Here is a 23,641-nt window from a genome sequence, read left to right as displayed (position 1 = left end):
TACAAGCTCACAGATTGTAGATCTGCTATTTTTTTAAAGTCGTGAAAATGTGTGCAAATCTTTGAATATATGTATTTTTTTAAACGAACATTTGGAACTAAAATGTAGCATGTAGCAAATGTCCCTGGAACTAGATATTTTGAGATGGGGGTCCGTGGCCAAATACACATCATTTTGGGGGTCCTTCACAGGAAAAGGTTTGAGCACCGCTGACAAGAAACATTTTTTTCAAAACAACTTAGAAGGATTTATGAAATATTCAGAGCACAAGTTTCACTATTTTTCAAAAATAGCAGATCTACAAGCTGAGATTGAGATTGTATATCTGCTATTTTTCAATATAGTTAACCCTGCAAGGCCCAGCGTTGCTTTTTGGCAACGTTTTTTAAATCATTTTAAAAAAAATGTTATAATTAGTTTTCCTGTTCTTTTTTCACATTAACATCACCATTAAATCCTATTGTTTAGTATTACAATGCCATTGGCCACGATATTTGCATATAAATACCCCCCACAGAGACTGACATTCACACTTCCCAGAGAAGTTGAAATTCCAGCGAACAACATCTCACTTTTTAACTGAAGCTATTCCTCACTAAAACACAAGTAAAATACCTGTAATTTTTTTTTTCGTGATCATTAGAATGTCTAGAACACGTGCATATGTTAATATTGTAAAAAATATCCCCAAAATGCAAATTAGAGCATGATCTATGATTTATGGCTATAAAACCTTACAAAAACATTATTAATTTTTTAACATTACATTTTCCTGTGATTAGGACTCCTACAACACCATCTGATTTAAAAAAAAAAAATTTGGCCAGTAGAAATTAATTCGGGCCTTGCAGGGTTAAAGTACCCAGGGCTCAGAATTTGGTGCGACCCCCCTGCGCACACACGCACGCCACACAAAGTGTTGTCCAAAGACTGTGTAGTAGAATAAGACAGGCTGAAACAACGGGTGTAATTACCCTTTAAGGGGAGATGTAACGGCTGATAAGAAGGCCAGTGATGTGCGGTGCCGATTGAGTGACGTTAGAGATTAAAAACAGGAGTGAAAAACAGCTCCCCTCTTCTCCTTTATTAAGAACTAAATGGAGGAAATAAGACAAATAATAAAAAAAGGGAAGACAAAAATAAAGGACACTCGAGCTGGAGTGTGTATTATTGTGTAAGGGCTGTCAGTGCTATGACAGCAGGTTCAGTCGTTGTGGTTGTCGGCTGCCAAAACCTTTCCTTTTTTTTAATTACTATTTTAACAACGTTTTAAACATTGTGACATTAATTAATCAGTCAGGGGTTAAAGGGACACATTGGGTGGGGGCCCGGGATTCAAACGTGCACAGGCTCTCTGCCCATTCGCCTATGGCTGGCCCCAAGAATTTGTGTCGTTGAAATGTTTGGAAAAAACTGAATTCAAGATTTAAAATAAACGATTTACAAGCTCACAACGTTGTCGTATCCACAGTTTGAGAACCACTGACTTAGAACACACTCAAGAAACAACTTGTGCAATTACATCAGATACAGAGTGTAGATTGATGGATGGAAATGAAGATTTCTGACACAGTGTTTGCACAACGCGGATGTGCGGGTGTGTTCAAAAAGTGATGGAGTGACAACTAACATCATTAGGCGTGTGTGTGCGCGCGGTGTGCGTGCGCGCGCGTGTGTGCGTGCGTGCGTGTGTGTGTGTTTGTGCGTGCGTGCGCGTGCTCACCTTACAACCCTCGTCCTTCCTGGCCATGTAGTTCAACACTGCGGCGTCATAAATAAAGGCATCCAGCTTCCTGTAACGAGAGCGAGACACAATCCATTCATCATTTAATGGTAGAGGAGAGAGGGAGAGGGAGGGGGGGGGGGGGGGGGGGGGGGGCGAGAGAGAGGGAGAAAGAGAGAGAGAGACTGACAGATGCAAATGAGCTGGAAATGAGGGGACGCACAGAGAGACAGACGGCGGGGAGGTAAATGGTTATGTTCTAAAGGTGAGTCTCATGTACCTGCTGATTGATGTGGAGTGACAGAGAGAGAGAGAGAGAGAGAGAGAGAGAGAGAGAGAGAGGAGAGAGAGAGAGAGAGAGAGAGAGAGAGAGAGAGAGAGAGCAACAGCAGGGAAGTAGGTATAGGGCAGTATATCGATTATTACATAATCGTCTAATCACAATTATTTGACCTAATCGCCATTATTTTGTCGTAATCGTCAGTCGTTTCCATGTTGAAAAATCTTACATTTTCAAAGATTTTCTAAATGAGTGGAAATAGCAGATCTACAAGCTCACAACGCGTCGCGATGCCACGCGTTGTAGATCGAGTGTCACACATCAATAATGCAACAAAAACCTAAATATATTATTGAACTCAAGTCTCCATGGCATGATGAGTAATCAATAGAAAAACAGTCATTTGGGGGGTGAACTACTCCTTTAACCCATTTAGGCCTAGAATTATTGACTGCTTTAACTATTGAAAAATAGCAGATATACAAGCTCACACTCGGTGCTGCGCTGCGTGCTTGTAGATCTGCTATTTTTGAAAAAGTTGTGAAAATTTGTGCAAATCTTTGAATATATGTATTTTCAAAGCGAACGTTTGTAACTCAAATTTTGCTTCTGGGGGGTCCCTGGAACTAAATATTTTGAGATGCGGGTCCGTGGCCAAATCATATATCAGTTTGGGGGTCCTTCACATGAAAAGGTTTGAGCACCACTGACATAGTAGTCTCTCAAGAATCGACTAACTGAGCTCCATTTAAGTGAAAAGGACCTTTTCTTTGACGATGGCTATAGCCACATTGCTGACATAGAAACATAGGTCTTTCAAAAAACCTTAGAAGGATTCAAAAGACACTTATAAAATCGGGTCAAAATTCTAATTTCCACGATTTTTCAAAAATAGCAGATCTACAAGCTTGCAGCGCGGCACTCGGTGCCGCGCTGTGAGCTTGTATATCCGCTATTTTTCAATAGTTAAAGCATACAATAATGATACACAATAATGTGTACCCGTTCTGTTAATGGGTTCAAGAATAGGCCTGCTGCTGCATGCGGTTCAAGCGGTTTTGACAGCAAGCAAGGAGGTTGTGCAGTGGTGGATGGAAGGAGGGGTTTGGTCCTCCGCCAGGAGGATATAAAAACACTGATCATATGTGTGAGCAAGAGAGAGAGAGAGAGAGAGAGAGAGAGAGAGAGAGAGAGAGAGAGAGAGAGAGAGAGAGAGAGAGAGAGAGAGATTTACACACTCTGGTGTGAGAAAGACACACAGAGAATGGAGACAGAGAGGGAGAGTGATGGGGATTATAAAGTTTAAATACAGACGTGCTCAGAACACACAACGGCTTGTGTGTGTGTGTGTGTGTGTGTGTGTGTGTGTGGGGTGGGGGGGGGTGCGAGGGCAGCAAGGGAGAGAGACACAGAGGGGAGGGAGAGAGAGAGAGAGAGAGAGAGAGAGAGAGAGAGAGAGAGAGAAAGAGAGAGAGAGGGGAGGGAGAGAGAGAGAGAGAGAGAGAGAGAGAGAGAGAGAGAGAGAGAGAGAGAAAGAGAGAGAGAAGCAGGGAGGTTTCTCATTTGCCAGCTCTTGCAAACTGTGCCTCTAAACAGGGGTGAGTGATGACTGAAGCTTATGACACAGTAAAGTGGGATTATCCAAGTCGCACGCACGCACACACACACACACACACACACACACACACACACACACACACACACACACACACACACACACACACACACACACACACACACACACACACACACACACACACACACACACACACACACACACACACACACACACACACACACACACACACACACACACACACACACACACACACACACACACACAGAGAGAGAGAGATTCTACATCTAGGAAAGACAGAAATGCTGCTGCCGCTCTCTCTCTGTGTGTGTGTGTGTGTGTGTGTGTGTGTGTGTGTGTGTGTGTGTGTGTGTGTGTGTGTGTGTGTGTGTGTGTGTGTGTGTGTGTGTGTGTGTGTGTGTGTGTGTGTGTGTGAGAGAGAGAGAGAAAAGTGAGGGAGTTGCAGGAGTGATGGTGCAGAAAGAGAGAGAGCGAGAGCAATGGGTGAGAATGTGTTTGTGAGATGGAGCATATCGACAGCTAGACATGAAATGTTAGCTTCATCTAATGAGAAATACACCACCTCACTGACACCAGCACGCAGCTGACAGACACACAGACTGACTGACAGACAGACAGACAGACAGACAGACAGACAGACAGACAGACAGACAGCGCTAAGACAGAGAGTAGGGCTGCAACTATTGATTATCATTGCTGTCGGCCAGAAACATATCGTCGTTGTCGGGTGGAAACCTCGTATCTTCACGTTTCAAATGTGTACGTTCTTTCGCAAAGCAAGGCCCTGCTTCATCGTACAAGGCCGCCGCACAACATTAGTGAAAACAGCAGATCTACAAGCACACAACGCCTCGCGGTGCGAGGCGTTGTGTGCTTGTAGATCGGCTGTTTTCACTAGTTTAAATCGTTTTTGAAATGATAAATGCAAAACAAACGGTTTTGGACATGCAAGGTTTTCACCCGACAACGACGATATTTTTCATAAATGTTGTACTTGATCATCAAACCACAGCATCACACAAAAGCATCAAAGGTAGTTACTTTGACCTGCCGAGAATGTTAGAGAGGCAGGGGCTGAAATCTATAAAAGGGCCTTTTGGTGAGAATATTGAAAATAGAAGACCTCCAACGCTCACGTGTCGTGCTGCAACGTATTGTGAGCTTGGTGCTTTCGTTGCTTGATGCCACACTGAACTAGGCATAATCAAGTTAACACTGGAGGTGTGGCGTAACGGCATGTATTTCTACACAGAGAGGGCAATTCTTTCAACATAAGATGCTGCATTCATGTTCAGTAGAGTTTGCACAAGGAAATTCTCGCGAATGCCACCTTCAAGTATGGCATGGAAAGAGGGGCATTTGCATTTCTTTCACCATTGTAAAAACTGCATTCACGGTCTGGAGAGGGCACTTTCTTTTACAGACGGATAAAAGGACAGCTAGGGGCTCAAGCCCCCTTTGATGTCTATGTGTGCACGTGCCTGCTTCATTTGAACCCTGAAAGGGACCAGTTTTGGACATATAGTACACGTATGAGGACTACGTCCGACAGAGATGATATCTTCTAGGTAATTATTCTACCCATTACTTTCCCGACTAATCGAACAATCAAGTTTTTTTTAAGACAGACACTATTGGCCTGATTGGCCATGTAATTGTAAGCCTTACTTTATACCTCTCTGTATTAACCAGGGTTCCCCAATTAGTTTTCCCCCAGGGGCCAAATTATGTCCAGTGTACCAAGCCGAGGGCCACAACATTGCAGGGGGCGACGGTGGCGTTCCCGCTACTCCAGCGACAGTTCAGATATCGTCGTTGTCGGGTGAAAATATTGTATGTCCAAAACCGTTTGTTTTGTATTTATCATTTTAAAAATGATTTAAACTGGTGAAAACAGCCGATCTACAAGCACACAACGCCTCGCGATTATGCGAGGCGTTGTGTGCTTGTAGATCGGCTGTTTTCACTACTTTTGTGCGACGACCTTAATTGTATGATTTGCAAAATAACGTAAAAATTTGGAGATACGAGATTTCCACCCGACAACGACGATATACTAGTGTTGTTGCTGCTCTTATACCACCATTATTACTGGGGTTGGTGTGGACCAGACAGTAGCCCCCCGTGGGCCGCCTATTGGGGAACCCTGGTATAAACAGTGTCTCACAATTACTTTTTCTCATTGATTAAATTGATTGACTGCTGTGCCCCTAAAAGAGGCGGTCAGAGAGTTCAAGGCTTGTAGAAGAATGAACATTGGATTCACACATTGTGCAGTTAATCCTTGTACTGTAGCACACTGGTTCTCAACCTGTGGGTCAGGACCCCAGGGGGGTGTCCCCAAATAATTTAGGGGGGTCCCCAGATGACCAGCTTAATGTGAAACATTGTTTTCTCACTCAACAGTAAACAAAAAACATAACGTTTAAGTGTATAGAGGGTATCTACACATTTCTAAAGTGACAATTTAAGGACTTTTTAATACCTCTAAATTGTCAAATTAAACATTGACCAAATTGTCGAATATTAGAGGCAGAAATGGTGAAAATAGCAGACCTACATGCTCACAACGCCTCGCAAATTGTGAGCATGTAGATCTGCTATATTCACAATTGAACCGTGCTATACAAAATCGTATTGCTCCTAGGGTACGCAGTTAAAATATGGTTATTTTGGGGGTCGCGGCCTGAAAAGGTTGAGAACCACTGCAGTAGCAAACATGATGTTTGCTACTGTACAAGCAAGCACTATGTGCGTGAAGTGCTACATCACCATCACCCATCTCACACACTGAACCTTGTGCATTGCAGCTGCACCAGCTCGTGCTCGGCTTTACAAGCATTACAAAACGGCCCTAATGTGTTTATAATGTGCCTGTAGCAATGCCTCACGGGTGGTCATGTCAAGCAAAGGCCTGCGTGATTCAGCAGCTACTTTTTGTCAATTTTTCTTTGCTCTTTTACTCCAAAAAGGTCTCCTCACCACGCACGCACACACACACACACACACACACACACACACAAACACACGTGCACGCAGACACACTCTCCAACCTTGCATTTGATCATCATACTAATGTATTTGGTCAACTGTTTTATAATCATTCACATTGTAAATAATATGTCTACTCTTAAAGAACGTTGAGCTAAAGGTGCTAAATGAAATGGTGCTAAATACAGTTTGACCATAAAAAAAGTCTCTACGCCCACACATGCACACATACAGCGCATGCACACACGCGAGCACGCACACACACATTCTCTCTGTCTCTCTGTCTCTGTCTCTCTCTCTCTCTCTCTCTCTCTCTCTCCAACCGTGCTGAGCATGTAAACTGCCACTGGAAGCGTTTGATCCTACTAATGCATTTGGTTAAATTGGTTTTATTATGCCTCACATTGTAAATAATGTCTATACTCTAAAAGCCCCTTGAGCTAAAGGTGCTAAATAAAGTTTGATCTTGATAGCTTGATAGCTGGCCTATTTTTGCAGCCGCACTCTAAACAGCAGAGACAGCCAGCCAGCCAGCCAGCCAGACAGACAGACAGACAGACATGGTTTTCTCAAAACATAAGCATCCGGTGCATGACTAAGAAAGGGGAGGAGCCAAACAATGAGTTCCTGTTTCTACACAAAATCTGGACCCAGAAGCAAAAACGGAATGGCTTCCCAGACAGACAGACAGACAGACAGACAGACAGACAGACAGACGGACGGACAGACACACAGACAGACCCGGTCTTCAGGTTAACAATGGCGTCCTCCACTCCTCTCTGGTTGTACTTGACCATGTACTGGTGCATGCCAGGGTAGTTGGAGCGGATGTTCTTCTCCGTGCTGCCGTTGGGCACGGTGCCAAACTTCAGCGATGGGTACTGTTCCTCTGGGTGTTGGAACTGCAGGGAGGGAGGGAGATAGATAGATACCTTAGAGGTCAGAGTCGGTACTGCAGGGAGGGAGGGAGATAGATAGATACCTTAGGCCGGCTACAGACCTGCAAGCACAGACAAGCACAAAGTGCTAGTGAGAGTTGTGTGGGGGGAGGGGGGGGCAGAGACAGCACAATGCATTCCGGATGGAAGTCACATGGTTTGAGTGCTTGTGAGAGTCCTGTGGTGTTGCTTAAGCACAAGCACACAAGCACACAAGCACAGCACAGGGACTGTTGTAGGCAAGCATTATAGGGCAGACCAGCTGCACTTGATGAGACAGAAGGGCAGGGTTGAACTGCCAACCAATAGGACAGAGAGGCCATGATGCAATCCCACACAGGTGTGTTCACTTGTAGTTTAGTACTCCACTGTCTGCACTGCAGTGACATGAAACCTCCATTTCAGAACGAAATATTATAAATAAATTAAAGTTAAGTGTGTGTAACAGTAAACATTCGACAATAACAATGAATATTACAAATATTTCTTTACATGTCATACATGGTGACAGTGATGCCTACACAGATGCAATTGATTGAATGTGCTATTCATAATAAAATGAAAGCTTTATACAGTGGTGAAAAAAATACTCAAAATTATTGCTTAAATAAAAGTATCAATACTGAAACATACAAATATACAGTGGTGAAAAAAATACTCAAATTCATTGCTTAAATAAAAGTATCAATACTGAAACATTTGTTAAAAGTAACTTTTTTAAATAGCAGATCTACAAGCTCACAACGTGTCGCATGGTGGCACGCTGTGAGCTTGTAAATCCATTTTACCTGTCACCAAAAAGCACCCAATGACACCTCCAAAAGAACTACATGGCCAAATACCATATCTGCTTCCTCCTCAAGCAGAACCGCCCACTTCCGCAAAGCATTGTGGGAAATGTATTCTTTTTTGGAACAGACTTTGACTGAACACACAACTTTGACTGAACTTTAAAAAAAAAAGTGCGTCTCAGTGTGAGTGCAGCCTTAGAGGTCAGAGTCGCTACTGCAGGGAGGGAGGGAGATAGATAGATACCTTAGAGGTCAGAGTCGGTACTGCAGGGAGGGAGGGAGATAGATAGATACCTTAGAGGTCAGAGTCGGTACTGCAGGGAGGGAGGGAGATAGATAGATACCTTAGAGGTCAGAGTCGGTACTGCAGGGAGGGAGGGAGATAGATAGATACCTTAGAGGTCAGAGTCGGTACTGCAGGGAGGGAGGGAGATAGATAGATACCTTAGAGGTCAGAGTCGGTACTGCAGGGAGGGAGGGAGATAGATAGATACCTTAGAGGTCAGAGTCGGTACTGCAGGGAGGGAGGGAGATAGATAGATACCTTAGAGGTCAGAGTCGGTACTGCAGGGAGGGAGGGAGATAGATAGATACCTTAGGCTTAGAGGTCAGAGTCGGTACAGGGCAGTAACTAAACTAGTTACTAGTAAAAGATTTAGTGATATTATATTATTATTATGTCATTCTGCCTGAGCCTGTTCCATTTATGGGCTAAACTGAGCCTGGTTAAAACCTAACGTTTTCAGTGAATAAATTCTGATTGTGTTGTAATTTACGTTTATTGTTTTAATTCCATCTTTCCCGATGAAATGGGGCTTAACGGCCGCTATCAGCTGTATAACACCCCGCTGAAGCTTTATGTATGGCCTATCAATCTCACTGTATTTGACACAAGGCGACAAGGTTAATGCACGCACTATATCACTATGACACTCAATTATGACATTGCATCTGACGACCAGACTGGGGACATGTGGGGGCATCGGCGATTTGACACAGTTAACCTTTTTTTTGTGATTTCTTTTTTTCTCTCTCACCTCTGAAATTCTCTTGGAAAAATGTTTTGAATTGTTTTTGAAATGTATAATGTAATGTATAATAATGTATAATGTTGTAATGTCAGGTTTAAATCAGGGGTCTTCAACGTTTTCAGGCCAAGGACCCCTTAGCTGAGAGCGAGAGATGAAGCAGGGACCCCCCCCACTACATATTGTGTGATGCAGATTTTCATTGACAGAGATGTATTCAGAGACTTATTTGACAGCACTGTCAATGTTATGTCTATGTTGGATTCGTGTCTATGTTGGATTCGTGTTTTTTGTTAAATTGACATTTCACTCTGTACTTGGTCTGCTCTTTTTTCACCTCTACAACAAACCTATTTGCCGAAAATAGCCGATCTACAAGCTCTCAAGATCTGTTATTTTTGGCTAAAGTTCTCCTCAGAATAGGGATGCAAGGATTCAAGTTGTTAATTTAAAATAATTATCCTATCACAAAGATTTGGCAGCCCCCCTGTAGTAACACTGAGGACCTCCTAAGGGGTCCCGAACCCCCTCTTGAAGACCCCTGGTTTAAATGGTTAAATCAATGCAAATTGCACAATATAAAAGTGCCTGCCTGCAGGTCTGTACGGACCATAACTTCCCCAAAATATATTTCAACCATAAAACAACCTATTTTTCTTGTGGAACATGGTCCACACAATGTCTATTTATCACATTCTACTGTACAGGTGGGGACATTTGGCCCTCAAGTATAGAAATACACACACACACACACACACACACACACACACACACACACACACACACACACACACACACACACACACACACACACACACACACACACACACACACACACACGCGCGCGCGCACACCAGACTGCGCACCAATCTGTCTGCTGACCTATTTCTGTCCTGCGCCTTCCTGCTCAGGCTGAACTTAGCAGAGAGACAGAGAGAGAGAGAGAGAAAGAGAGTGAGAGAGAGAGAGAGAGAGAGAGAGACGGGGCGCGTTGGTCTTATGCCAAATGAGATGTTTGGAGTGCGAGGAAGGGATAGAGTGAGTTTTGTGGACTTTATACATCGCACTGTAGTCTTTGGGAAAAGCTGCCTCTCCCCTCTTTAAGTAATGCAAAAACTATGGAAATGCAAAGAGTTATATTGAGGTTAGGGAATATTTTATTCATTTATAAATCTTCTGCCCGCTGTATTCAAATCAAACTGTGTGGCCTGATTATGCATACAGTACAACAGCCGCCTCCACCGCTGGGCTCATCAGTATTCAAGTGGCACCGGAAGCCGGGAAGGGAGGCTGTGTACAGTGACAGTGCTGCCAGGGCCGTCTCCTGCACCAGATGTTTAGCGTGTCAACACTAACCTACATGTTTACCAAGTTGAGATCCCCGCGCGTACCGTGAATTTATAATGTTCCAAAGCGAAGCAAAGTAGTTCTTATACGCAGCGCTTATAGCCGCTTAAAGGACAACTTTGTTTTTTTACAACAAGGGTTCATATCGTCGGGCAGAAATCTTGTATCTCCAAGTTTCAAATTTGTATGTTTTTTTTTCGCAAAGCAAAGCCCCGCTTCATCATACAAGCCGTCGCACAAAAGTAGTGAAAACAGCAGATCTACAAGCACAATGCTTGTAGATCGGCTGTTTTCACTAGTTTAACTCATTTTTAAAATGATAAATACAAAACAAACAGTTTTGGACAAGGTTTCCACCCGACAACGACAATATTCTAGATTGTAATTAGAGAAAAGAAAAAGTGGGTGTTTGTTTTCAATTGCTTCGTTCTATTTTTTTTATCGTGCTTACCGTGCTAAAATGTGGGGCATGCGTACGCATGGGGGCATGTGTACAAGTGGCTAAATATGTCTTTTTAGACACAATAAGCCAGCAGTTTCTTTACTGCGATTTACAGTAACACTTCTAGCCCCCATAAGTCACATCCAACCATGAAAGTTGCGTTGTATCTTGGGAATGGGCTTATTCTGTGTAAAATGACATATTTAGCCACTTGTACGCATGCCCGCAACCACTGAAATAAGAATCTCTAAAACAATAGAAAGAAGTAAATGAAATAATTTTAACATTCATTGCCTTGTTAGGAGAACCACACTATGATCTCCATATATGGGCATAAAAGGGATTGTATCCCAGATGACGCCCTGTTAGAGAGATCCCTGTGATGCCAGGAGAAAAAATTCCCTTTTATGCCCATATATGGAGATCCCTAATGTCCACACATCACTGATCTCCATAAATGCACTGGTGTGCCATGTTGTCGTTCGTTTATTCAGTGCACTCAGTGTGTTGTCGTTCGGAAATCCAGTGCGCGGCGCACCGGGTGTGCTGAGTGCATGCACTGAGCGACTCTACTCAGAGGATGGGGTTTGGCGGTGTGGTGCGTCATGATTGGTTGGTTTTCATGGCCGTGTCTCAAACACTTCTCAGCTGTGAACAATGGAGGAAATGATCACAAAATGCGAGGCTTGATAAGTCCTTTTGGGGGTTATAGTTACACACGCATCAATGTGTAAACTAACAGCAGGTAGGCCAATGTTATGAATTAAATTACCTTTCAATAGCAACGTTACGATAGCAACAGCTGCTTTTCAGGAAGTTTTCCTTCAGAGTTCAGACTGAAAAAGCGCACCGCTGCCTCTTAACTGGTCGTTCGTAAATAAGCCACACTGAGTGCATTCTACAACGTCACCGCCCACTGCACTCACTAAACTGAGCACACAGCCGGTGTGCATTTCCGAGGGGAAATCTCGCTCTTTCGAACGAACGTCATTTCGACAAAGGAGCGTCGGTAGGGTTAGCGTCTCACCCCTACGGAGGACACGTATAGTAACAGCGAAGCGCTCCGCTCCCCATTTCCGAACGCACCCTTCGAATAATGACAGTTACTGATAGATATGATTTAAGCATGATTGTATTTTTAATATTAATACACTCTTCTCTGTGTATAAGTTGGCTGCTGCTAATACACTAGACCAGCTGTGACTATAGGTGTCAAATCCTATGTCTGAGTGATGTGGATTGTAGACTGTCAGATGAATGATGAACAATCACCTATGTTCCTTGATCATGGGGTGTCATTTATTTCACTTTGTCTTCCTGTTTGAACCAGCTGTCTGTCTGCAGCCCCTGAAATGTGTATTGGAGATTGTATTTACACTGACTTTATTCTTGATGTTGGGATTCAGTATTGGCCTGACACTGCCGTGAGGTGGTTCAGTGCTGGAGACACTCTCTCCTATCCTGACTCTATACTTGATTTTATGCTGTCCTGGACTATGCTGTTATGCCTGCCTGAATAAACGCTGGAAACTTCTACCTTCATCATCTCTCGGATTCCATAGTCTTTTATATTTTAGTAAAGGTTCTCTATTTCTTTTATTTGTATTTAGTCTGAATTTCTTATTTATCAGTTACCTTCTTGTCGGAGAGGCCCGACACGGTGTCGATGTACTCCTCCTGGATCATGAAGGCGGCCAGGTTGGCTGTGTACGAGGCCAGGAAGATGACAGCGAAGAAGGCCCAGATCAGCACCATGATCTTGCTGGTGGTCCCCCGGGGGTTCTCCACGGGCACCGAGTTGTTGAACACGATGGCCCACAGCAGCCACACCGACTTCCCGATGGTGAAGGTTGAGCCGCCCGCCTCTGGAGGGAAGACAAACACACACACACACACACACACGGACAATCAGGGACGTGCAGAGAATAGCGACTTTAACCCATTTAGGCCTGGGATTATTGAATGCTTTAACTATTGAAAAATAGCAGATATACAAGCTCGCAGCGCGGCACCGAGTGCCGCGCTGCGAGCTTGTAGATCTGCTATTTTTGAAAAAAGTCGTGAAAATGTGTGCAAATCTTTGAATACGTGTATTTTCAAAGCGAACGTTTGTAACTCAAATTTTGCTTCTGGGGGGTCCCTGGAACGAAATATTTTGAGATGCGGGTCCGTGGCCAAACGAATATCAGTTTGGGGGTCCTTCACATGAAAAGGTTTGAGAACCACTGACATAGTAGTCTCTCAAGAACAGACTAACTGAGCTCCAGTTAAGTGAAAAGGAGCTTTTCTTTGACGATGGCGAGCCAGATTGCTGACATAGAAACATGCGTTTTTCAAAAATTCTTTGAAGGATTCAAAAGACACTTCTAATCTAATCACTTCTAAACGGGCCAATTCTAATTTTCACAATTTTTCAAAAATAGCAGATCTACAAGCTCGCAGTGCGGCACTCGGTGCCGCTCTGTGAGCTTATATATCTGCTATTTTTCAATAGTTAAAGCATAAAATAATGATACACAATAATGTGTACCCGTTCTCAATGGCAATGACCGGCTACGGCAGACGGCGACCGGACATGATCGGTGCTTGATGTATAAACCTGCCGCTGTCGCAGCCGTCCCTACAACGCCAGAAGCTCCCTTTCCACGTAGCGGCTACAACGTCTGCTGCGTAGACGCGTCGCCATGGGAACCAAAGAGTTCAGTAAAAGGGGTGGGACCCCGTCGCCGACAGCTGTTTGTTAACGATTTTGACCGCTAAGATAGATAGATCCCCCTTGGGATTATTATCCCAAGGGGGAAATTCAGTTGTCCAGAAGTAGCACAGCAGTATACAGTTATTTACAAAGTTACAGAGACGTAAGAAAAGATAGATAAGAGGGAAAAAACAAAAACAAAAACAAAGACAAGAGCAGTACAGTACCAATAAAGAGAAGGTGCATCAATAGAGGGGGCGAATAATATATAAGTATATATACATAAAGTGTCTTGCAAAAGAGACCATAGCAGTCAATGCTAGTTAGTGCAAACAAGTATCTCACTGTCATTGTTAAACAAAGCAAAAATACTCAGAAACTACCAACACTAACAACCTAATAGTGCAGTGTCAAAAATCAGTGCGAAAAAAGAAGAAACTAGGAAGCGTGTCACCGCAAGGCGCACATGAGCACTCTTCCTGGAAGGTCCTTAGAGGTCAACGTCAATACAGCAATAGTTCCTTAGAGGTCAAAGTCAATACAGCAATGGTTCCGTAAGTCTAAGTTAGGAAGGGAGACCTTTTCAAGCGTCCGTTATGTGTCTCGTTGTACAGCTTAAGGGCAGCCGGTACAAAAGATTTTCCTAATCTCTCACATCTCCGTACTGGGTAGGTAAAGCGGTCGTTTCCTCTCTTACTCCAGTAACTGGTGATCTCTAGATGGAGGGGGTGGGAGGAGTTCTCCAAGATGGAATCTAGCTTCTTCGCAGTGCGCACCCTGGTTACTTCCTCCACCCCCTGCAGAGAGGACCCAACGACAGAGCCTGCTTTCTTCACCAGTCTGTTTAGGTTAAACGTGTCACCTGCTCTGTTGTTGCCACCCCAGCATGTTATACCAAAAAAGAGGACACTTGCCATGACAGACTGATAGAACATCTGTAGCATCCTATTGCACACCCCAAACGATCTCAGTCTTCTCAGGAGGAACAGCCTGCTTTTCCCCTAAGGCAAAGGCGATTGCGTCATAGCAGCAGTACTCCGCCTGGCGTTGCCGTCCTGAAAATCGTCAAGCTTAAACTGCCTGATGTTAGAGAGGCAGGGGATGACATTTTGAAATGGGCCTTTTGGTGGAAATGTCGTAAATAGCAGACCTCGAGGCTCACAACGCGATGTGAGCTTGGAGGCCGGCTATTTCTGGTGCTTGAAACCACACTGAACTAAGCATAGTAATCGATTTCTTTTACCATAGTAAAAAACTGCGTTCATAGTCTGGGCATAAAAGGGCAGGGGCTCAAAAGGCCCCCTTTGATGTCTATGAGTGCACGTGCCTTCAGATAATGGTGAAAGAAGTACTCCAATTATTTAACTTAAGTGAACTGCTGTGTTCACACTAGATACAAACGATACTAAGATACAAAGCAGGGCAGCATAATATCTGTCGCAGAGTTGCTGTTTAACTGTTGCACAGCGAGTATTGTTGACGTCATCAAGTGTGCGTCAGCGAGCAAAAGAAAAATGTGAAGGAAAATAAAGCCAGGGGTTAAGAAGAACATGGAACTGCAGACTAAACGGTGGGTGGAGAGCAAAGGTGAGTGGTGGAAATGGCTAAACAACACTGTCATTCCACTCTACTGTTTTGTAGCATGAAGTTGAAGCCAAATTAGATTATAGCTTTGTCGATCGTGTAGCTGCTACAAACTTTGGGTGTCGCTTTGTATCTTCACGTTGCTGGCTTATGTTGACAATAAAAAGCTTTGCATCTGCCGGCGTGAACACAGCATAAAGTATAGCAGCACCACAAAAATCGAAAAATCAAAAGCAGAGGCAAGGATTTCCCCTTAAGCCTCAACCCCGCACCACCACCACCCACACACCAGCAAATCTAAACCTGGGTAAACATAACACTGAGTGCTCTGCGTCTTCGACTTTTACTCCTAGAAAAGTTAGTTTCACTGCTACCAATCATTACACTCCCAACGTTGCAGTATATCGTCGTTGTTGGGTGAAAACCTTGTATGTCCAAAACCGTTCGTTTTGTATTTATCATATAAAAAATATACTAAACTAGTGAAAACAGCTGATCTACAAGCACACAACGCCTCGCACTCACTTTTGTGAGACCGCCTTGTATGATGAAGCAGGGGTGTACTTAAAGAAAGAACGTACAAATTTGAAACTTGGAGATACGAGGTTTCCACTCGACAACGACGATATATATTATTCTCTCTCTCTCTTTCTTCCTCTTCTCCTGCTCTCCCAAACGTAAAAACATAAATAAAAAAAATCTTTACAACATAACGGACGGATAAGATTCCCCAGTCTCCTGCTCTTTCACCTCCTTGAACATTTTACAGCTCTTGGCATCGCATATTCGATGCATAGTTGCCAATATTATGTTTTCTGTTGTGAGAGGGTGCATGTACACTACTTTCTTTAGGGGGGCAGGGGGTGTTGCCCCGTTCCAAATCAAATTTGCCTATAATAATAATAATTAAGCCTCAGACCTTGAACCGTCTCCGCTGTATGAGTTATTCTGCTTGCAAAAGGCTAGCGCCACTAAATATTAATGTGTGCACGAGAGCTGGCCCGAGGTTGAGCTATCATATTTTCATTGGCCTTCGTAGGGCGGTTTAACCGACGACCTCCTCCGTCTTAACCCGTTTAGGCCTAGAATTATTGAATGCTTTAACCAGTGGAAAAATAGCAGATATACAAGCTCACAGCATGGCACCGAGTGCCGCGCTGCAAGCTTGTAGATCTGCTATTTTTGAAAAAGTCGTGAAAATGTGTGCACATCTTTGAATATAATGTATTTTCAAAGCAAATGTTTGTAACTCAAATTTTGCTTCTGGGTGGTCCCTGGAACTAAATATGTTGAGATGGGGGTCCGTGGCCAAATAAATATAATTTTGGGGGTCCTTCACATGAAAAGATTTGAGAACCACTGACATAGTAGTCTCTCAAGAACAGACTAACTGAGCTCCAGTTGAAGTGAAAAGGACCTTTTCTTTGACGATGGCTGGCCAGATTGCTGACATAGAAACACAGTTTAAAAAAAAAAAAACCTTAGAAGGATTCAAAAGACACTTATAATCGGGTCAAAATTCAAATTTTCACGATAAAAAAAAAATAGCAGATCTACAAGCTCGCAGCGCGGCACCGAGTGCCGCGCTGTGAGCTTGTATATCTGCTGTTTTTCAATAGTTAAAGCATAAAATAATGATACACAATATAGTGTACCCCGTTCTGAATGGCTTAATCCTAATTTATGCTTCAGCGATAGAGTATGATATGCGACTAAAAAAAACGATGCACTGCTGCAACTCTGGAGCACTCATGATCTCACCATAAAACTCTCCTCTTCCTCATCTTCGATTGGTTGAGAACGCTGCAGCTCGGCTTTTTACTGGCTCACGCCATTTATCTTAGCATCCAGGGGCGTGCAGAGAATGTTAGTGAGGCAAGGGCTGAAATCTCTAAAAGGGTCCTTTTGGTGCATAATATCCAAAATAGCTGACCTCCAAGCTCACAATGCATCGCACTGTGACGCGTTGTGAGCTTGGAGGTCGGCCATTTTCGGTGTGCGATACCACACTAAACTAAGCATAATCAAGTCAATACTGGAGGAGATGTGGCGTATCGGCATGAATTTCTACACAGAGAGGGCAATTATTTCAACACAAGATGCTGCATTCAAGTTCAGGAGAGTTTGGACAAGTCAATTCTCTTGAATGCTGCCTTCAGGTATGGCATGGAGAGAGGGCATTTGCATTTCTTTCACCATAGTGAAAACTGCATCCATCGTCTGGAGAGGGCAGACTGATGTCTATGTGTGCACATGCCTATTAGTATCCCTACACTGGCTGCCAATCTCTTTTAGAACAGTCTAAATGTTTTACTCAAGGCCAGGCCAGCCAGGTCTGGTCTTGCTGCTCAAACCTACATTTGTGAACTACTCTCTCCCTTAGAGCAAACACGTAGCACTGAGATCCTCAGGCAAAAAACATTGCCAAGGTCCTGGTAAAATAATTCAAATAAACAAAAAAAAGGAGCCAGGGTTTTTGTAGTTAGAGCTCCTACACTTCTAAATGCGCTGCCCGAGGAAGTCAGGCTCGCTGAATGGCTGCCTTGTTTTAAATCCCTTCTTAACTATTTAAACCAGAGCATGTGAGCGGAGTTGAGCGGGCAGGCAGAGATCCACATACCCTGCTATGCTCCCCCCAAAACAGCCTTCCTTACACGTTGTGTAACCCTCTGATCAGTTCAGACTAGGGCATTAACCAAAAAGTCGACAAATCAATTAAATCGACTTGATTACATAAGTATAAACCCAAGTCGAAAGTTGAAAAAATAGAAGAAAAAGAAAAAGAAAGAATATACACTATGTGTGCAGCATTATATAGATAGATTTCTAGTTTAGCCTACCAATTTTGAGACTGCATGCCTAGGTGCCAGTTTCATGTAATCAATTCCCCTAATGTGTTATTTTGGGGACCACTCAGCCTCAGCGCATGTTTCAGTTCATTCGTACCTCTTCTTTGTTGGCTTGTAAGATGTGTGGTACGCTCCTAGCGAGACATCTATCTTCACCCGGCCGCAACGGCATTGCACGCTGAGAACAGCTGACTGTACTGTAGGCTATAAGCTTCATTGCTTCACTCATGCAGTACACGCTCACTCACATTTCATCGCGGATGTACCCGTTATGAGCTTGGAGGTCTGATGTACCCGTTATGAGCTTGGAGGTCTGCTATTCCCTGGCATTCTCTGCACGCAACACCGTCGTGGGACGGAGAATAAATTAATTAGGCTTGATCATGGACTGCAACTGTGATCATAGATGCGTCGCAGCGGCGCGACACGCTGTGAGCTTGTAGATTGTCTATTTTCCAATAGCCTGGCTATCGGGCTAAAAGTAGGCCTACTATGTTTTATAATATAATAATTTATATTGAGTGTCAGTTGTCAAGACACAGATCTTTAATACAAGTTGCTCAAGTTGAACAGCAGTGTGTCAGTGTGGTTTCTCCCCCCGACCGTCCACCATCCGACCCCCCGTCAATATGATGTCATAGAATGTCAAATGGCCCCAGAAAACGATGGTTTAGTGATGAAAAGTGATGAGTCATCACTTTTCACAGTTTTGTGGGCGTTTTCTGTGGCCATTTGTAGCCCAAGGAATGTTTTTTGTGCAAAACAAATGCTTGCAATGGATTCAGCATCATGACAAACCCCTAATTAGATCCCTCACATCCTACTTAAATACCCAGAAAAAAAGGATTTGGCCGCTGTGACGACCCCGAAGGTCGCCGACTCGGGCGCCCTAGCTAAATCATTAGAGCAAGCCCTGGTCTACATCTGTGCAAAATTTGGCGCTTTTAGACTGATTAGCACGAAAAATCCCTAAGGCCTCCTTAGGGATTAGGGATCACTAAGGAGGCCTTAGGGATTTTTTGTGGGTGATTACTTATAGAAGTGAAGACCTTTGCGTATCTCTCGACAGGAGAACATGGGGTACGCTGCCTGTCGATAGGCTTCAAATGCGGCGGCTGCTCCCGTGTGTGATCTTACACATGATTGCACACTGCCACGGACCGCTCAAAACCTCTCTGCCTTTTAAACCACTTAAGCCCCAAGTTAAATAGGATGGTGCCATGCAATGAAAATAGCCTAAATCTACAAGCAAATTCAAACCCACTTTTCCTATAAAAATGTTACAAGGGCACAGAGAAAAGTAAGAGGGACTGAGATTATTTTGGGCTTTTTTAAGGCATATATAGTTTGCCTTAATTACGATTCATTTGCTTTTTTATTGTGAAAATAGGAGTCGTGTACATGCTACGATGTGATATGTGAGCTTGCAACCTTTACACTATTATCACACAACTATTATTATTATAATTATTTTTCAGTTAATGGACTGCATTTTTAACCTATTGTAGGTACATGAGCATGATTGGTTATTGGTTCTAAATTGGTTTTGATATACAGTGCAGTGATGTCATTACGTGCGCATCCCGCACTCAAACTCATTCAAGTCACCCAGGGACTCATTCATGTCATGGTCCTGGGGTCCTGGGGATGCGCCTCCACTGGAGTCCATGTTAAAATAATTTACTGCGTTGCGGTAAAAGAAAAAGAAAAAAAAAATCCACAGACACCACCATTGTTCATGGATGAAAGCATCCTACTTTACCCTACGTTAACACAAATAAAATCCACGTAGAAAGTCTTAAACAGGCGATAGAAACGGCAATGTTTTGATTCCACCGACGTCCGACGCCATTTGGCGCGCGTAAACTTTATATTGAGGACTCATAAAACTTTTCTGGGACCCATTTGAATGACCACCTGTGGGTCCCGGGACCCATTACATTGAAAACCTAGTAACATCACTGATACAGTACGTATTTTCGGTTATTCGTCCAGCACACAGTACAGTACAGTACAGTACAGTAGGACATTGTAAGAGACAGGAAACCAAGCGCAGAGAAAGAGAGGAGAGGCGAGGCGGGCGTCAGAGTTGAACCTGCACCCATGCAGGTTCTTGCACTCTCAAGGAGTGCAAGAAGAAGTGCAAGAAGAACGCACAAGTCGGGTGGTTTATGTGTAATGCTTTGTAACGTGCGAAGGACACATGTCCCCGGCCTGATTCTGAATTCACACAAGAAATTCTGAGCGGATTTCTGTCACTCAAAGTCTCTCTCTCTGTAATCTGCAAAGTTGTATTGTGCCAGTTCTCTCTCGGCTCAAAATGCTCTCATCTCTCAGTAACAACGTTTTTCAAAACAAGGACCTCTTAGCATAGAGCTGAAGCAGGGACCCCCACTACATATTGTATACTATTGTGTTGCAGATTAAACTTCTTCATAGATCAGCTTTGTTGACTCATCAGCGTTGCGTTGTGTAAATCAACACAGACCCTGTTTTTGTCCTGGAGCGTTCTACGGGGAGGGGAAAGGGGACCAGCCCAGGACACTCTGGGCCATAGGTCACTGGGGACCCCCAGAAATGTTACTGAGGTAAAATACAGAGCCCACCTGGAGGGACCAGTGGGACTATCCAGGAGGGACAGCGAATGCATTTTCCGGCAGCGGCACCTCCGCAACAGCGGCAGACGCCACGGATTAAGAAATATTGCTGCGGCATAGGAATCATTGCCGCGGCAGGTGCCGGTGCCGGAAAGTGTATTGGCTCCTTAACTTCTGCTATCCAGTGAGCCAGGCTGACATGGCTATACTCCTGATGGCTTAATGCATAGCCATGCACCACGTATTAGGACTGACTCGCCCCTGGGCGTCACTGCTGGTTCACCCAGGGTGCCATATAGTCTAGGACCGCCACTGGGTTCTCCAAAGCCCCACTACACACATCCAACACCTCCGCCTATAGTCACCCAGTAGACACAGGTTCTAACAGTACTGCACTGACCATATCGAGGCCCATAAGGCACCAGGGGCCTTACCCCCTATCCCTAAACTCTTTTGCCATTTTTTACTATTTCGATTTCTTTATAAACGTGTCGATGTCTATTTGAAGTATTTTAAAATACTTTTCAAAATAGTAAAAAGAGGCAAAGAAGTTTAGGGATAAGAGGTAAGGCATGGAAAATATAGCTCCATATCTCTGGTACTCTACACTGTTTTGAATTCCCGCACGCCCTCACTCCCTCACTTTTTTCAGTCTATTTTTTCTTATAGACATAACCATTACGGTATCACATTACCATTACGGTATCACATTGTCACTGTGTGTACCTTTAAAAACAGGGGGGACATTTTGCTGCGATAACTTCTCCTCCAAATGAGCTTGGGGTTGACGTGTGAGACTGATGAAGCCAGCACAGGGTCACATATGGGAGGCTGACAGAGAGAGGTATAGCGTATATAGACATTACAGGAGGATGTATAGCGCAGCGGCAGCCATGCGGTAAAAGCGGCGAGTCAGTGGGTACGAGGAGAGGAGGAGGAGGAGGAAGGTATCGGGGCCTCCGCACAGGGGCGTCACACCAAATTCTGGGCCCTGGGTACAAGGATTCACTGCGGGCCCCCCATGAATGTTAACTATTGAAAAATAGCAGATATACAAGCTCACAGCGCGGCACCGAGTGCCGCGCTGTGAGCTTGTAGATCTGCTATTTTTGAAAAATGTGTGCAAGAAACCTATGTTTCCATGTCAGTGGTGCTCAAACTTTTTCATGTCAAGGACCTCCAAGATGATATGTATTTGGCCACGGACCCCCATCTCAAAATATTTAGTTCCAGGGACCCCCCAGAAGCAATATTTTAGTTACAAATGTCCGCTTAAAAAATACATATACTGTATTCAAAGATTTGCACACAATTTCACGACTTTAAAAAAATAGCAGATCTACAAGCTCGCAGCGCGGCACTCGGTGCCGCGCTGTGAGCTTGTATATCTGCTATTTTTCAATAGCTAAAGTTGCTAGGGCCCCTCCACCTTGGGGCCCTGGTAACTCAGTCCCACTTTCCTACCCCTTGTGACGCCCCTGCCTCCGCATGCAGCGGCAGCAGCAGCAGGCGCGCTGGATATCACAGGAGTGCAAACTGCACTGCTGAATAATAGATGGCAGCTTCAGTACGGAGAACATCAAGCTGCAGTGCAACACAGGGTTCAGTTATCTCACACAACACTAGGCTAGCGATACGCACACTTTGACTTTCAGAGAGAGAGAGCAACGTACGCACTCACCCGCAGCCACAGTATTACACACTGACTAAAAACCAGCGTACATAAACATACCCTCTTAACACATTATACCTGAGGTCGATTCAACAAACAATGCCGTCCTAAACCAGGGGTTCTGATACCCTCTATACACTTAAACTTTATGTTGGTGTGTTTACTGTTGAGACTATGGATATGAAGAATCAACTGATGGTGAGAAAGTGCTAATGTTACGGTTGCCGAATTGGTTACATTTTCACCAGAAACAGACTGTATCAAATATGAGTGACTATCATAAACCATACAGAGCCACCTCCCCGAAAATATCGTGGAGACCAATGAGTCAGATTATCCATAGGAATATACTCAGATCTCTCTCTCTCTCTCTCTCATCTCTCTCTCTCTCTCTCTCTCTCTCTCTCTCTCTCTCTCTCTCTCTCTCTCTCTCTCTTCTCTCTCTCTCTCTCTCTCTCTCTCTCTCTCTCTCTCTCTCTCTCCAGACTTTGTCAAGCCAGGCTGAATGCGCGTACGCGTCTTCCCCAGTAGACCATGTTGGAGGTCGAGCACAGATTTACTGATCCCCAAATGGAGAAGAAGCGCTTAAGTAAGCTTATAAAATAAATACTGCTGCTGTAATAAAACTGAGCGAATACTTTGGGGGACGATAGTGAACAGGCTGAAAGTGTACATATCCCCAATACACTACATTTACAAACCACAGCTATTAATTTGAACTTTTTAAAATGAAATCGTATCATAAATCAATCCAAATTAACAAAAGTAATCAAAGAAATTGTCAGGTTAGATCATTAAGAATCCACAAAATAATCTGACAGAAGCTAATCTACAGCTCAGCAGCGAAGATATTTTTTTCACTGATTTGATGACTCATTGCATTGATAGATATGAATGTTCGTAGCCTATCTCCAGTGATTGCGGCATGTAGTTATATATTCCACAATAGGCCTATATATGCCTAGCAAATCAATAAAATAGCTGGTTTTGCAACGTATACATTTTTGTAATTTGATGTACTATGAAGTATACTGTATAAGGCTTGAGTGGTAATTTAATGGCAATGTGTACCTGTGTCATTTTAATGGAGGCTAGTATAAAACAAGG

General features: G+C 43.8%; 1 protein-coding gene across 1 annotated transcript in view; it reads right to left on the bottom strand.

The window, feature by feature from the left end:
* The window catches only part of grin2db (glutamate receptor, ionotropic, N-methyl D-aspartate 2D, b), a gene marked incomplete at both ends in the record, with an annotated part of 213,335 nt that overhangs the window by 85,861 nt on the left and 103,833 nt on the right, over nt 1-23,641 (bottom strand). Inside the window, 3 exon segments of the mRNA XM_080743639.1 lie at nt 1,724-1,793; nt 7,333-7,493; nt 12,773-13,002. Of these exon segments, the coding sequence (XP_080599765.1) occupies nt 1,724-1,793; nt 7,333-7,493; nt 12,773-13,002 (461 nt within the window).

Source organism: Nannobrachium achirus (genome assembly GCF_963921795.1).
Source record: "Nannobrachium achirus genome assembly, chromosome: 2".
Classification (NCBI taxonomy): Eukaryota; Metazoa; Chordata; class Actinopteri; order Myctophiformes; family Myctophidae; genus Nannobrachium; species Nannobrachium achirus.
This window is presented reverse-complemented; position numbering and strand designations above follow the sequence as displayed.